Here is a 16,587-nt window from a genome sequence, read left to right as displayed (position 1 = left end):
TAACCCACTGAGCCACCCAGGCGCCCCCAGATATTTTAAATATGCAAAAAAGCTGGGCAAGGAATTTATGTTTTGGAAAACCCTATCTGTGAGGGGGGAAGGAAAAATGAAATAAAAGGGAAGCAAAGCATAAGAAGCTCTTAATATAGAGAACAAACTGAGGGTCAGGGGAGGGGAGAAGTGAAGGGAGATGCACTAAGTGCATGATGGGCATTAAGCAGGGCACTTGTTGGGATGAGCACTGGATGTTATTTGCAAATGATGAATCACTAAATTCTACTCCTGAAACCAATACTACACTAAATGTTAACTTGAAATTAAAAAGATCCTATCTGTGAAAAACTTTCACATTACTAATTACTAATCTGAAGAAAATTAATATTGCTCCCAGATGATACAGAAGAAAAATGTCACCTTTCTCTGGTTCAAGATAACAAAATAATGGATTATACAAGAAAAATAACCAAAATATCATCTAATTGGATATTTGAACTTTACATCAGAAAATTTAATCTCTAATATATGTTTATGTTACACGCTTATACCAAAGGGCAATAAAAATAAAGGATAGGATTATAAATCTCATATTTGATCTTTGTTACTCCCATCCCTTCACTCATTTACCATATTCTCCTGACCTTTGTAATCATGTGAGACTGTCAGTCTTCATCTTGCCTTTCTTGGATCTTTCCTGGGCATAAAGATAATCAATGACCTGAAATATGTAAAATTCCCAGATATATTTGTCTCTGTCATTATTCCATAATAAGGGGACATGAGAGAAGGTCCAGAACTTTAGAGCCAAAGGCAATGGGGAAGTTCTGTCTAACAATAATATTACCAAGTGGGAATGGGCTAGAGTTGGAGGGGACCACATAAAGAAATCTGAACGCAAGTCTTCATAAAGCTCCTCTGATTTTGTTTAGCTTTTGAGAGTCACAAAGCAAGTCTACTATATATAGCAGTTGTGTTGTCTAAAAGATACAGGGAGGATCTGTGTTGGGTGTGCAGGCCAATAGAAACTGTAGAATAGGATTCTTTGACACTGTAAGAAGACTGGAAGATGAATGTAATGCCCAAGCTATTCACTAATATTTAATAATACTTAAAATTTCATACCTAGTAAGTTGTAAGAAAAACACAATCAGTTAATCACTTTATCTTTTACAGATTGTAGTGGGATTGTTTGGTACTTAGGTGATTAGTAATGGTGTTGTTTGCTAATTCAAAAAATATATATACATTTTTTGCATCTTTTATTTGTCAAGCAGAGCAGCACACTAGGTGCCAAGGATACAGCAATAAGCAAAACAGATAAAATTCCTGACCTTGTGGAGTACTTATACGTTCTAGGAGGGAGAGAAGGGCAAAGTGAATGAGCAGACCATGTTCTGAATAGGTGAAATTTGAGAGAATTTTGACAATATCTCAGTGCCCAATAATCTTGAGATTTTAAGTAAAAGGAGTTCTATTCACTCAACAACTCTTATAGGTCAGAACTTTATTTCATTTACCCTTATAACTCTGTAAGGTGTATTATATTCCCTTTCCACAAATGGAAAAACTAGCTCAGGAAGGCTAAGGAACTTGCTTAATTAACAGCTAAGCAGTGGCAGTTCCATCATAATGTAGATGGGAACTAAAGTTTAGGTTTAGGCAAAACAGCATGTTTGCTCATGCCATTAGAAACTGAATGTTCATTCAGTGTGACATAATTCATAAAACAAAAATAAAGACACTCCAACTTTGCCTTCAATGAACTTTATTTAATCTTGAATATAACATTTCATACAGTAAATATCATTTTAAAATACTTTCTAAATATTACAATGTGTGATTTTGGAGCAAGAATGAATTTAACAATTTTCTATTCCAATTTTCTGTCTCTTTTTTAACTAATGAGCAAAAGGAAGTAAAAATATTATTCAAATTCATATGTTTAATTGGTCATAAAGCTAAGATTAAGGATCTGGTCTTCTGACTTCTAGTCCATTTATTATTAGTTATTTCTTTATGAAAGAGTCAAGGTTACTTTTTGATAATCTTGCCATTCTTTAATGTTCATAGTAATCACCACTGAGTTATTTGGAATACCTTCTTTTTCCATAGTTCTTATCAAAACTCTAACAAAACTTTGCATATATAATACATACAGCACTAAAATTGTACAAAAAAGTTAATGACTCAATTATCAAAGACTTAGAAGGATTCCCCATTTTAGCATGTTAACAGTGTATTTATATAGAAAATACACAGATTCACACGACAGTGGATGATGTCACTGTACAGGGTGAAGAGAGTTGGATTTGAGTGTGAGCCACCTGGGAAGTAGTGGCTCTCCAGCTCCTGCTGCTGTTTGAACAGGAAGCTGTTGAGAGGCTCTAATTTGGTGATATTGCTAACTCTTGCCACCAAGAATGAGATGAACAAAAGAGAAGTGGCTTGTACCAATCATTTGAGCCAATCATTTGTTGCCTTGGAACAAATCACTGGTCAGCCCTAAGGCTACCAGCCCTATGCAATAATCAGACAGACCGTGAGGGCATAAAAACATAAGCTTGAGGAACCTGGTTTTAAATATCACTCCCTTGTGTTTTTAATGACAAAATAACAAACCAAACAAGCTTGCTAAAGAACTGTGACATTTTATGTCTTAAAAAGCTTTGAGAGAGCTATTATTAACCTACTAGCACAAAGTTTACAAGTCCCCTTGTAAGGATAAACAGACGTGGTTAGTCAGGAGCATATAAGCCATTTGCAACTCTTATGAATGGAGAATTAAAAAGGGTCACAATGCAGTTGTTTGTCTTATTATTTCCCTTGGGTTTTCTTTCTTTCTTTCTTCTTTCTTTCTTTCAGAGAGAGAGACAGAGAGAGAGCACAAGTGGAAGAAGAGGGAGAAGCAGGCTCCCTGCTGAGCAGGGAGTCAGACTAAGGACTCGATCTCAGGACCCTGAGATCATGACCTGAGCTGAAGGCAGACCCTTAACCAACTGAGCCCTCCAGGTGCCCCCTTTTTTCTACTTTTTGTCTAACTTTTTAAGATTTTTTTTAAATTAAAAAAAAATTTTAAAAAGCAGAAAGTAAAGAACTAGCAAAACAACTACACTTCTTGTTGTGTTAGGATGTTGCTGATATAGCTAATAAGACAGATAAGCTTGTTAGTATCATGACTCCAGGCAGCACAGGACTGCACATATTTCTTTGCAAAGACAAAAAGCCATAATCATAACTGAGATTTGTTAGATAGGTCTCCTGAATTTAGTATTTTTCCAGAGTTAAAACAGAAGAACCAATCCTATCCTAGCACTGGAATTAATCTTCAGATATCTACAAACTTCATCATAATACAAAGCAAAGTGACTATTTTCCTTTCTGTAATTAGTTTTCCCTATTACACTTTCTGAAAGGCAATATCCCAAGCAGGCCAGACATTTTGCCAGTTTTGTTTCTGGCATGATTTGGCTGATTTTTAAGTTTACTGCTCTAATGATACTCAAAAGTTTTATAAATTCAGGCTCAGTATATAAAGCCTGAATATAGAGAAAAAAAATTAAGTTTAAAAAAACAAAAGTAGTAAATATATGTTTATAAAAATTGTAACTCAGACAAAGGTCTTTAGCTTTCCTAATCTTCAGTAGTTATATCATTTTTATAGAACTAACCAAGTGTTGGTATATAAATGAACAATTTCTGAATATGAAATGTTTCTGCATTGGAATTATGCAGCCATAAGTTTAATATCTAATTTGAGGTTTTTCTTTCCAATATGAGATAGTAACTTTTCTTTCAAAGATAAATGAGATTAGCTTGTGGAGACAGACTTTTTTGATCATCCGTCATTGTCTCAGTCAGATTTTAAGTAACAGAGCTCAAGGTTTTTGTTTTCTGGTGCCTCACCAATAGAAGGCTTTACATCTTTGTGTCCCTTCCTCAAGAGTCTTCATTTTGAAGCTATTTTTATCTGTTAATACAATTGTTACAGTTAAAGGGTTTGTCTTCAAAGCTTTCTTTAAATGTTTTCATTCAGTTTAAATAATGGGGCTTTTTAGTATAAGCTGAATAGGAAAAATGTTTCACTTGAAAGGAAGATTTCTTTTTTCCCCCATTACTGTTTCCTTAATTAATTATAAAGAAAAGGCTTCATAAAAAGTATTAAAGCTTATCTATGATGCTATTCAGTCTTGCTATTAAACATAGGTTTACATAAGTGACTCTTAATCTCACAAAACAAACTGAGGGTTTCTGGGGGAAGGGGGTTTGGGAGAAGGGGGTGGGATTATGGACATTGGGGAAGGTATAAAAAAAAACATAGGTTTAGGGCTCTGTCAAAGTATGTGCATTTATTTTTGTTTTTTAAAACTAGGCATTTCATGGGTGTATCAGGAATGACTTCAGTTAAAAGTGGGATCAATTTGAGGGGAAGTAAACAACTGGCTTAAGTGTTCTTTGATCCACTGTATGGTACAAGCACCTTATAAAGCCAAAAGACACACACTATTAGCCAGGACAGGGTGGAAGAACAATTGGTAAAACGTAAAAGGCATTGGAGAGAAGTCTAACTACCTTTGTAATAGATTTATTGATATATAATGTCAGTAAGGCTGGGCAAACATCAATTAAATGAAAAAGAAGTTTCAAATGGAAGCCTCCATGGAGCTTTTATAGTTTTCTAATATAATCTGCAAATGTTTAAAAACAGAACAAAACAAAGGGTTAAGGTGGAGAAGAGAATAAAACAATAATTAAAAAGCCTCTTTTGATGATTACAGTCAGGCCTGAATTAGTGACTTCAAAGATCAAGTGCAAAATCTCCAAGTATGCAATAGAAATAACAAAGCAAGTATTTACTGAGCCCCAACTCTCTAGGTGCTAGCTACTGTTCTAGGATTTTTTAAAAAAGACAAGCAGAAAGGAAAAGATAAGACTATGAAGGAGAGATGAAAGTAGACCTTACATGCAATTATCTGGTAATTTAGAGGAGGGAAAAAAGAAAAGGAGAAGCCAAACATATACTAAAAGAAAATATCCCTGAGCTGAAAAAAGACTTGAAGCTTCAGATTGAAAAACCTCATAGAAGATCCAGGAAGTGATGAAGAAGATGGGGGAGAACTGATTTGTCAGGTATCTTGCTAAAATTATGGAACTCTAAGGATAGGAGGGGAAAAAAATATCACAGATGACAAGCTTCCAGCTATAAAGAGTGAGTTCCCAAGAAAAAAATCAAAGAAAACTGGTTTTGGAGTTCTCATTTGCAAGAACAGAATCCAGAAGAAAGTGGACATAATAGTTCCACACTAAGGAAAGAAAAGGTCTGCAACCGAAGAATCCCACATGCAGCAAGATAATCATTTCTTCTGCCAGAGGAAAAGAAAGTATTTTTTTTTAAAGATTTTATTTATTTATTTGACAGAGAGAGATCACAAGTAGGCAGATAGGCAGGCAGAGACAGAGGGGGAAGCAGGCTCCCCGCTGAGCAGACAGCCTGATGTGGGGCTCAATCCCAGGAGCCTGAGACCATGACCTGAGCTGAAAGCAGAGGCTTAACCCACTGAGCCACCCAGGTGCCCCAGAAAAGAAGATATTTAATAACTACAGATACCCCCACATACATCACCTAAGGAAAAGAGGTCGTTCACAATCTTTGCTCTTATACATGTGGTACTAAACAGGGGGGCTGGCTAAAGAAATTGTGGGTACATTCACAGGATGTAGTATTAGGCAGTTAATAAAAAGAATGACTTAGTGTGTTCATTTTTGTCCTGGGATTTGTTCTAAGATACAAAGACAGAGGAATGATTGTCACAAAGAAAGTTAATACCACAGACCCCCAGAACCAGAGGACAGGGCTCACTATGCCATGCAGGGCTACATAGAGAAAGACTATGGCTAGTCAGGAGGCAGAGAGGGAGAGCAAGGCCCAGAGCCTCTGCTGGGGTTTTGTGGCAAGGAATAGATGAAGCAGTTATGTACACTACATAAATTTAGGATTGGATAGTTTGAATAATTCTGTTGGTCTCTGGCCTATTGGAGTGGTCCCTAGTTGTCTGGGGCCTGGGCCTGCAGTGATTTAGGGCAGTGGGAATACTGCATTGGTGTGTTTGATCAAACTGAGTTTGATAAAGGAGATGGTTGTGGGTGCGGACTCAGGATTGAGAGGGTATATATCAAAGACTCACTCTCAGGGGAGTCATTTGCTATCTCTGGAAATTAGTTAGTACTGGAAAGGGGCAGTGTTGCCGGGATGAAAGCCACAAATGCCAGAGTAGCAAGAATACAGAAAATAAGAAAATGTAATTAATACAACTGCATCATATCAAGGAACTTCGAGATGATTCTAGTGGAGAGTATGGCATAAGAGGCCATTACCCAAGAAAATAGATTTGAAGTTTTTGCGGTTTCTAACAATATCTTGGTAGAGTTGTAAAATACGTTAAAAGCATGAGTTATATATAAATCAAGGTGGTAGGTCCAGCAGTTATTTCGTTGCAGGGTATGAAATGGTATGTTAGTAAAATATATGTACAGATTAGTGATATTAGGTAGCCAAGAGGAAAAGAATGGTTGTGGCAGTCATGGTGGGAGATCAAAATGAGAAGAAGAAAAGTCTTCGACAGTACCTAGTTCTCTCCCCAGAGGGTTGAAGGATTTTTACTGATATGAGGCAAGTGCCTAAGGAGAAAGCAATAACCTCCACTAATATTTAGAAAGGAAGAAAATAGTAACCTCTACCAGATTTCCCTACAAGCATGGGAGGATAGGAGTGTACCTTTTGGCAGGAAACAAAGGCTGTAGCTGGATCATGGGCTAAGCAGACAGTAAGCTCAGAACCATAATGGGAACCGTAATATCAAAGGAAGAAAAGCAAAAATGTCCTGTGTCCAATTTGTGCCTTGGGAGAGGCATCTCATAAGTACCGGTGGGCTCACCTCCTAACAGTGAGGCCTTGGATTGGGGCAATGTCATCTAGGATGTGAAACAGGTATCCTTCCAAAGGGCTACCCACTTGAGGTGATGTGGGTCATTTGCAACAATAAGCCACTTGCAACAATGGCTTATTTAGAGGGTTTGGGTCTCCAGATTGCAAATTAATGAAATCACACAGACCAGTGGTAATAAGACCAAAAGTCAACAGAAGGTATGTTGCTATACCTTATTCGGTTTTTGTTTTTTGGTGGAAGTTTAGGCTCAAATGAGTCACATATTAGATGAACAGCTGTCTGATCCATGGACAACCTGGATAATGGGTCCCAGAAGAGTATGCGCCCTTGCTATGGCCTCCAGCCTTTCTGGGATAGCGGAATGAAAAACAATTTATAAAGACAGGCAAAAACATTAAAAAAGGGCCTCAAAAATAATGAATGTTTATATGCATGGCAGTAAGACACTTCTCCCTTTAAATACAAGAAAGGGCAATGGAAAAGTTTTCCAGTTGGTGTGGAGTATAATTTGGCCAAAGGGCCTTCAATTCAGAGAATAAGGCCTGGAGCAAGACAGAGACCCTTTAAGGGGCTGTTTACATGTCAAAAGGGAATTATTTGAGAAGACCATTATATCTGCCAATTAAACCAGCTCTTTGGGACCTAATAGGGACATGAAAGTTCTATTGAATACCCTTTCCAATAGACCAGCATTGTGTATTTTGATAAGTAAAGTGCGTGTCTTCCTTATTATAAGTAATGTCTTTAACTTTGAAACTAATGTGGAGTGTCCAGGCAAGGCACTGTATTGTGACCTTAATATAGCTGGAGATATGTGATTTAGATTTTGGGTACCGTGAGGAAAGAGAACCCTAGAGTTTGCTTGTTTGTTTCTCCCTGAAAAGGACAATTTTTAGGCAATGGCCCAACAGTTTATAATTAATGTAAAGATGAAGCTGCTTATTGGCCTGGGCATCGAGTACTAAGATGACTGCATGAAGTCTGACTGGCATGAAGTTTGGGTCAGGTCCTTTATTAGTGATATCTTGACCAAGAGATGGAAAGCAGCAACATTCCACTGAGCTCCATCATGAATGATGGCTAACAGTGCTGCCTGCATAGTCTAGGTACTCCTATCACTCCCACTGCTGTTCATTCAGTTAATCCCAAGTGTCTCCCCTGGCAGCCAAGTGATCTAGGGGAGGGGTGACATCCTCCCGCATCATGTCATCCGGCAAAAGACCAAGGATAGAGAGCGCCAGCTCCTGCTGCAGATGGAATATACAAGAGAGCCCAGGTTTGCTCTATCCTACCTTAAGGAGTCCTTGGTAGTTGTACTGAGTTTCTGATGGGCTCTTTTCATGACTTAAAGCTTAATAGGCAGCTGGGTATGAAAGGTCAAAGGCTTAGGGTCTGTGAGAGCCTCTATTTTCCAGAGAACCCTGCATGTATTTTTTTTTCCTTCTTCTTCTTTTTTTTTTAAGGTTTTATTTTTGAGAGAGAGAGAGAATGAGAAAGAAAGGGAGAGCATGGGAAGGGGGAGGGTAAGAGGGAGATGCAGACTCCCCACTAAGCATGGAGCCTGATGCGGGACTCGATCCTGGGACTTCAGGATCATGACCTGAGTGGAAGGCAGTGGCTTAACTAAAGAGCCACCCAGGAGCCCCTGTATTTTTTTTTTCTTGTCTTAATAGGATATAGTATAGGGCTGAAAAGGGCAGTTTCTTGCATCAGAAGCCCTTGGGCAACTTATGGCTATCCTAAAGATCCAGAGACTCCAGGATGCATAACAAGAGATTACCAAAATCTCTTTATTGGAGACATTGAGGCACTAACCCTGTTGATTTTAATTTGAAAGTAAAATTCGTAAATAAAGAATATGTTGATATCATAAACCCAAAAGTACTAAAAGATGTTGGAACCATATATGCTAAATGAGTACATCAAATGAGTCTCCTTAGAAGAGGATGTCATCAATGTAATGTTATACCTGTGCTCCTGGAAAAAGGCAGATGCATTGAGATCTGGTCTACAAATTGTAGTGATGACAAAGCTTAGAAGTACCTGATGGGTAGCCTGGGAAAGTCTCCTTGTTTCTGTGTGAGGTGAGCAAACTGCAGCTGAGAGGCTACTGAAATAGATATTAAACAGAACACGTTAGCCATATCTATAAAAGCAAAATATTTACCAGTTGTTTGAACAGAATCAATAATCCTACTAGTTCATATTGGGTATGGGGAGGCCAATGGATGGGACCACAGCATTAATATTTATAGTAATCCCCCATAAGTTATCCTCTTGGTATTTTTGTTATATAAAGTCTTTAGTATATTAATTTTAGTGTATAAATTTTGGATTTCCAAGTGGATTATAAAACTTTAATATTTATGTATATATATCTCTAATATATATGTATTAGATACACAAATATATTATTATATTATATGTATATATTACTTAATTACTTTTTACTTTCTCCCCCTGTATCCAAGGGCCTGCTTTTTCTGTTTTTGTTTTTAAGTCAGTAAGTATTTCTAGGACCTGCACTGTGTTTGCTAGAGTGGCTTAGTGTCTAAGATTTAAAGTCCCTGTTTTTTCCCCCTGGGCTTGTGCCTACTGATAATGGGAGTCTTTTTTCCTTTGTTTTCTCCCTGTTTCAGGCTTTTGCTCCCTGAAGACCCAGTCTTTACTTTCTTTTTCCCACTGATAAGAGGAAAAGCAGGGTCTGATGACTCTAGGCAATCTCTCCCTGGGATGGCCCAGTTCACAGAATATTTAGTCCCTTCCTCACACTCCCTTTTAAAAACAGAATCTTTTAGAAGGGCTTGTATTTCTAGACAGCTAACCTTTTTCTTTTTCTTCTCCTTTTTTTAATCCTTTAGATGTTTGTCTGATAAGCTCCTGGAGGTCCTGAGTGGTGTCAGCTGTGAGCAGCAGCCCCCTTCTCTAGGATGTCCCAATCTATCTTAGAGGAGCTACAATCCACATTTTGGACAGCAGTGGTGAGATCAGCTTTATCTTGCACTTTTTTTGTTGTTGTTGTTTTGTTTTTGTTTTGAGCATGAGACCCTTTGCATGCTGATAAGCAGCAGCTCTTAAGAGAGCTCTTAAGCTCTTCAGGGTTTTTAGTGGAGAGCTAGAACCAGATGCTCCTTTCTCTTCCTCCCCTTTTCAATTAAACACTGTGCCGTTGGCCTCCAGACACGGGACCTTATATACCTCAGTGGTGTGGGGAACGAATTATTTGAGACAGTAGCAAGCCGACCCAGCCTTTAATGTTCCAGACACTAGGTACCTTCATCTCTATGACTAAGATGGCCTCAGTGCTCGTCAGCGCTCACCAGTCAGTGGATTCAACTCCCACAGCACTAGGAAGGTAGTCACTTCTCAACCTCTTCGGAGGGACCTTTTCAAAATGTAGCCAATAACCTATACACCCTCATGGGTTCTGTCCTGGACTCTGGGTAGTCTACCAATGTGGGGAAATATGTTGACTGCCCCCTTTAGATCAGGAAGTCAAGGCAACATCCAACAACAACAATAACAACAAAAACAACACAGTGCAGTAGCCACCAAGCAGCAAGTGTACCAAAATCAGGAGTGCTCTTTCATGCAGTGGCCACTAACTGTTGGATTCAGTTAGTAAGCCTGGTGAAGTTTAAGGACATCATTTCCATTTGATGTCAAACCACCCGGCCTGCTGTGCCATCTGTGTTAGGATTTTCACCTGAGATTTGTTCTCATCAGGTATGGTAAGACATGCAGACCAGAAATGACTTCATGAAGGAAGCAGCTTATATTCCTAAATCCCTAAAATCAGAAGACATGGTATATCATGCTATTTAGGGCCACAGGGGAAGGGATGGTGAGGAGTCTACCTCTCAAAGGAGGGGCAAAGCATGGCTCAGTAGAGCCTTTACTGGAGTTTTCATGGGAAGGACTGAATGAGGCAGGGTAAGTACACTGAGTAAGTTTAGCAGTGAGTAGTTTGAATAATTTCAGTAGATGCTGTCATATAGGGGTAGCCCTGGAGTGAGTTAGGGCAGGGGGAATATTGCCTTGGTGTATGACGATTGGGGTTTGGACTCTGAATTGGTTGGTTTGTATATCAAAGGCATGCTCCCAATGGAGTCCTTTGTTATCTCTAGGAATTAGCTAGTCTGGGGAAGGGGCAGTATCACCAAGATCAAGACTCCGAAGGCTAGGGATTCAAGAATACAGAAAGTGAAAAAAAAGACAACACATTTATACCAAATGACAGAGATTTCTATAAGCTATAACTGAAAAAAAAAATCAAGACAGAACTGTATATATTAAATTTTTGCAAAATAAAAATATTTCTCCCTCTATGACTATATAGGTCCATATAGGATTGTAATGTGAAAAAACACATACTTAGTTAATAACGTGGATTGCTGAACACGTGGTTAATATTGTGGATTGTTGGATGGGGAAGGAGGTGCTGATGTGGGAGAAGAGGATTTCCATGTTAGCAACAATAAGGCAAACATCCCGTTATGTAAAATTATATATGTCATAAAAAGATGCATGGAAGAATGGCCATCAAAATGATAACAGTGGTTACCTTAGGGTGATATGATTCCAGGTGAGTTCTACATTCTGTAATTTTTAATGTTGTTTGAATTATTTACAATCAGCATGTATATTTATATAACTAAAATAGCAATATAGTTATTTGCAGCTTAGAGGAAGACTTCTTTTTAAATAAAAATAAGATTCCAATTTCAATAGCATTCTCAAAGATCATAAGTATCCTCTCCAAGGGGTGGGGTGGGGAAGTATAGTGGTCAAGGCTTAAGAAAATCAATATAAAGTAAACATATGTTAAACATTTGGCCAGAAAGGACTGATAGGAGACTTCATACACGCTTAAAAACTCAATGACTATACACTTGTTATTCAAGCTATAAAAACTTCTTTTCCTAGTCTTCTGTTGATAAGAATCAGAAAGAAAGGGAGGAGGTAAGATTAGCTCATGATAATCACTTGCGGGTTATTATACAAGAAGAGTAGACAATAAAGTATAAATTTTATGACAACATTTCATGTTGAGCCAGATTTCCTGCCAGGGCATTTTCTGCTTTAATGAATGAAACAGGACTTGATCACATCTTAATTAAGATTCACAGAAAGGGAGTTCAAGCACGAGTACAAGCTTCCATCTGACACATTAAAATAAAGAAAACATAGGATTTTCCCCAAGTTAAAAACCTTCTGTGAGGGGCGCCTGAGTGGCTCAGTGGGTTAGGCTTCTGCCTTCAGCTCAGGTCATGATCTCAGGGTCCTGGGATCGATCCCCACATTGGGCTCTCTGCTCAGCAGGGAGCATGCTTCCCCCTTTCTCTGCCTGCCTCTCTGCCTACTTGTGATTTTTCTCTCTCTGTCAAATAAATAAAATCTTAAAAAAAAAAATTAAAAAAAAAACCAACCTTCTGTGATCCACACTTTTTGGACTGAGCCCAAAAATATTTAATTAAAGCTAGACAATGGTTGGCTAAATGAAATCATTGCAAAAACTGAACACATGAATAAAAAAGAATTTAAAAATAGGATGCTAACTTTTCAACTATCATTTTTGATAAGACTGTCCTCAGTAAAAGCATCACTGAAAGTGAAAATGAACAAGGTGATGATACAGCCAGTAGTAGAAAGTCAGGTTTTTACTTGCTCATCCTGAGACTGCATCTAACAGTTCAAACAATGTGTTCAAGGTCCCACTGGGGGGATGGGGAGAGGGAGGAAGGGTGTTGTCAGGACCTGTCTCAAAAGAGAAGGTTCAGTATAGAGAGATTACTATAACAATAGGGGACATCCCAGGCAAGAGCAACTGGGATCAAGGAGCCATCTTTGATTAAATAAACTATATAAAAGTCTGCTTCAGGATTTCATACAAATACTACCTTCATTTTATTTATTTATTTATTTTTAAAGATTTTATTTATTTATTTATTTATTATTTGAAAGACAGAGATCACAAGTAGGCAGAGAGAGAAGAGGAAGCAGGCTCTCTGCTGAGCAGAAAGCCAATGCAGGGCTCTATCCCAGAACCCTGGGATCATGACCTGAGCTGAAGGCAGAGGCTTTAACCCACTGAGCCACCCAGGCGCCCCTACTACTTTCATTTTAAAACACAGGTGAAAAAAAACACCAAATTCAGGGGTACTTTAGCTGTCATCACACAGGAAGAAAACAATAACAACAAAAAACAGTCCCATTTTAAAAGTTTCATCAAAAGAGACACAAAGGTACTCAGGATTGAGAATCATCCTTCCTCATCACTGCTGCTCCACGCATCTTCAAATGCTGGATTTATCTGTGATTTGGTTGTAGGCTAAAAAAGGGAGAGAAAAGGAAAACTTAATTGTTTTACCTCATAATTTTAGGTTCACAATATAGTTATGAAATATATAAAATGAAAAGCAATTACATTATTTCAAAAGTAACAATATAACAGTTAATTCAAGATAAAGGTAATGTAATACCACACATACAATGTAAGGCAACAGACATCTTAAATAGACAAGCCAGAATTTATCCAAATTACCTATGTTTCCTTCAAAGTAATTACCTCACAAACACATACATAAATGCATCTATACACACCCACACACACACACTGCAGCTATTGCTTATGGCATTTCTGCAACTTTTTGGAATTATCTGGAAACAGCTGCCCATTAACATACATGTGGCTAAGACTGAACTCAGGTCTATAGTCTGACCTGACAGCCCAAGGTATTAATGTGCCTACCTGACTTTAAATACACAAATACCCATGTTTGGGGAATAAGGTGTTCATCAAACTGAGTAAAACCATTTTTGGTACAAAAACTAATGTGAGTTGTTATGTAGTAAAGTTTATTTATTTTTTTCATAGCTGGTAAAGCAGTTCCCAAGTACATGAAAAATACGTCAAAAATGGTAGTATGTTTGCCATTAGCTCACAGGTTTTCCAGGAAGATTTCTTTGAAAGATAAGATGCACTTGTTATCTTTCCTATTAAAGTTATATTCTTACAACCTTAGATCCCTACCTAATAAAAGTAATCATCAGCAACTAGAGGAATTTTAGTTATGTGTGGCATTTCAGATCCATTCACTCTCCGAGGAAACTTTTTGTTTGGCTACCTTCTCACTCTCTGGCAAATGACTAAGGGGCTTTACGATGGTCTCATTTTTTTGAGTATCTCATCATTCTGAGCCAGGTTTGCTTCTTATTCTGCAGCTTTTACATCTGCTACAAGTGTACTCTGACCCCAAATCCAATGATGTATTAGCGCCGAGACCACTCATATATTACCTTATATATTGCCTTTTACAACATACGGCAATGTTTTATGTTAAGAGGAACCCCAAACTGTGTCTAAGCATGTTCACTGCCTTTTTGATATAATGATTTAGAATCATAAAATTTAAACAATGATAACAGTAGAGAAAGTGTGAATTTCCAATGAATTCCCTAGTATCACCCAACATAGCTAGAAAAGAACACATTAATTTAAATATTCCTTATGGTTATTAAAGCTGTAGATCAGAATCTATTATTAAACCTAATGTCCGCTACCAGCACCATTATAAAACTTAATGTTGGCTATCATGACTCAGTTGTACAAACAAAAATTCCATTATATCTCACGTGTCCAGATAAAAAACTATTACCACAGATGTCCATCAACAGATGAATGGATAAAGATGTGGTACACACACATACACACACACACACACACACACACAAAATGGAATACTATGCAGCCATCAAAAGAAATGAAATCTTGCCATTTGTGATGATGTGGACGAAACTAAAGGGTATTATGTTGAGTGAAATAAGTCAGTTAGAGAAAGACAATTAACATATAATCTCCCTGATATGATGAAGTTGACAGGCAAAGTGGGGGATTTGGATGGTAGGGAAGGAAAAAATGAACAAGATGGGATTGGGAGGGAGACAAACCATAAGAGACTCTTAATCTCACAAAACAAAACTGAGGGTTGCAGCGGGGGAGGGGTGTAGGGAGAAGGTGGCTGGGTTACAGACATTGGGAAAGGTATGTGGTGTGGTTAGTGTTGTGATATGTTAATAAAAAATTAATAAATTAAAAAAAAACTATTATCAAACCTCAACTAATTATTCACTTATTTCTAGCAGCAGTCCACTGATTTGCAATCAATGACTGTACTGCACTTAAGTCTATTTTTTCATCCAAATGTTCACTGTACAGAACTGCTGCTGAATCACTATATTATACACCTGAAACTCGCCCAACACTGTTAACTATACTGGAATTAAAATTTTAAAAAAAAGATGTAGTATTGTTCTTGGGGGTTAGGAGATTCCTCTCCTCTACTCTATCTTTAGAGGCCTTTAATTCTGCCTTAGATATCTCCCAAAAATGTTTCTGAATGTCAATAAGCCACACAAAGGTCATACCTCCTAACTTCACTATGGAAGCCCAATATGTAATCTATTAAACACTTAAATTTCATTTGAAGACTCAAGAGAGAAGCAAAATTATATTTTATTGTAAATTATTGTTGCTATGGTGAGCAAGGAAACCAGAATAATTTTGTGAAAATTGAAATGAAATATTGGCAAATTTTGAAAAATACTACACTAATACTAATACACAAATACTGTAAATTTTACTGTTTATAGCAATAAAGAATAACAATATAAATGCATTATAGTATGATTACAGTTTTATTTTATTGCTTAAAAATCACAAATAAAACATACTTGTAATTAAAAGCTACTGTAAGAATGTTGTATATGGATGTGGTACCCATATTACCATTTGAGACCTACAGATGAAGTCTAACTACCATCTCGCACTTGGGTTTTCTCTGTAACATCTCCTCTTAGTGGACATCGTTTCTGAGCTTGAACCTCACCATGTTGCCTGTTCTCCTGAGAAACACTTGTAAATGTTAGGAGATAGAGAAGCTGTAATTTACAAGGAATCTAGTCCAGGTCCAAATAATGGGAAGGAAGAACAAAACCAACCCTTACATCTACATATACTTCTTGATATATTCTAAATTCCTTACTGTCAATTACTGGGGAAGTCTCTACTGTCAATTACTGGGAAGTCTACGGGAGCAACATAGGGCTGTCTGTGTCAGCAAATGATTATAGCTGACCCTGAACAATAGGGCTTTGCACTACGTGGATCGCTTATATGCAGATTTTTTAAAAAATACAGTACAGTATTATAAATGTATTTTCTCTTCCTTATGCTTTCTTAGTAACATTTTCTTTTCTCTAGCTTACTTTATTGTAAAAATATAGTATATAATACATATACAGAATATATGTTAATTGACTATGTTGTGGATAAGGCCTCCTGTCAATAGTAGGCTCTTAGTGATTAAGTTATGGAGGAGTCTCAAGTTACAAATGATTTTTTAATTGCATGGGGATGGGTGCCAGCATCCTTGTTGTTTAAGGGTCAGCTGCCAGTATCTACCAAGTGGTAAATAAAACAGCTATGTATTGTGTGACTATCAAAATAAAGTAAGATTTTTGGTGAGAGGACAGATTTGAAGCATAATGTAGCTGCCCTATAGATCTCAGGAAGGAAAAAGTGATTAGGCGTTATATAGGCTTGTCTTGATCATGACCAAGTTTTAGGAAAAGAGGGTAAAAGGAA

The 16,587-nt window shown here is 37.4% G+C and overlaps 2 protein-coding genes across 16 annotated transcripts in view; one reads left to right on the top strand and one right to left on the bottom strand.

Annotated features, from left to right (window-relative positions):
- NDUFAF2 (NADH:ubiquinone oxidoreductase complex assembly factor 2) overlaps positions 1-16,587 on the top strand; it is a 357,071-nt gene that overhangs the window by 10,276 nt on the left and 330,208 nt on the right. Inside the window, exon 3 of one of the 10 annotated variants that reach the window (XM_082725908.1) lies at positions 9,803-9,922. The exons of 8 other annotated variants lie outside the window; for them this stretch is intronic. The gene's annotated coding sequence lies outside the window, so the exon portion shown is untranslated. Of the gene's footprint in view, positions 1-1,726; positions 9,923-16,587 lie in introns of those variants that run through there. One more of the 10 variants, XM_082725909.1, reaches the window with a different exon arrangement.
- ERCC8 (ERCC excision repair 8, CSA ubiquitin ligase complex subunit) overlaps positions 11,181-16,587 on the bottom strand; it is a 56,145-nt gene continuing 50,738 nt past the window's right edge. For 5 of the 6 annotated variants that reach the window (XM_082725895.1, XM_082725897.1, XM_082725896.1 and 2 more), the window contains one exon: positions 11,181-13,272. In XM_082725895.1, the coding sequence (XP_082582021.1) occupies positions 13,204-13,272 (69 nt within the window). In that variant the 3' untranslated portion in view covers positions 11,181-13,203. The remainder of the gene's footprint in view (positions 13,273-16,587) is intronic. The other variant, XR_014310370.1, reaches the window with a different exon arrangement.

Source organism: Mustela nivalis, assembly GCF_964662115.1.
Source record: "Mustela nivalis genome assembly, chromosome: 3".
Lineage (NCBI taxonomy): Eukaryota > Metazoa > Chordata > Mammalia > Carnivora > Mustelidae > Mustela > Mustela nivalis.
The sequence above is the reverse complement of the archived record's forward strand: the minus strand, read 5'-3'. Positions and strand labels throughout refer to the sequence as shown.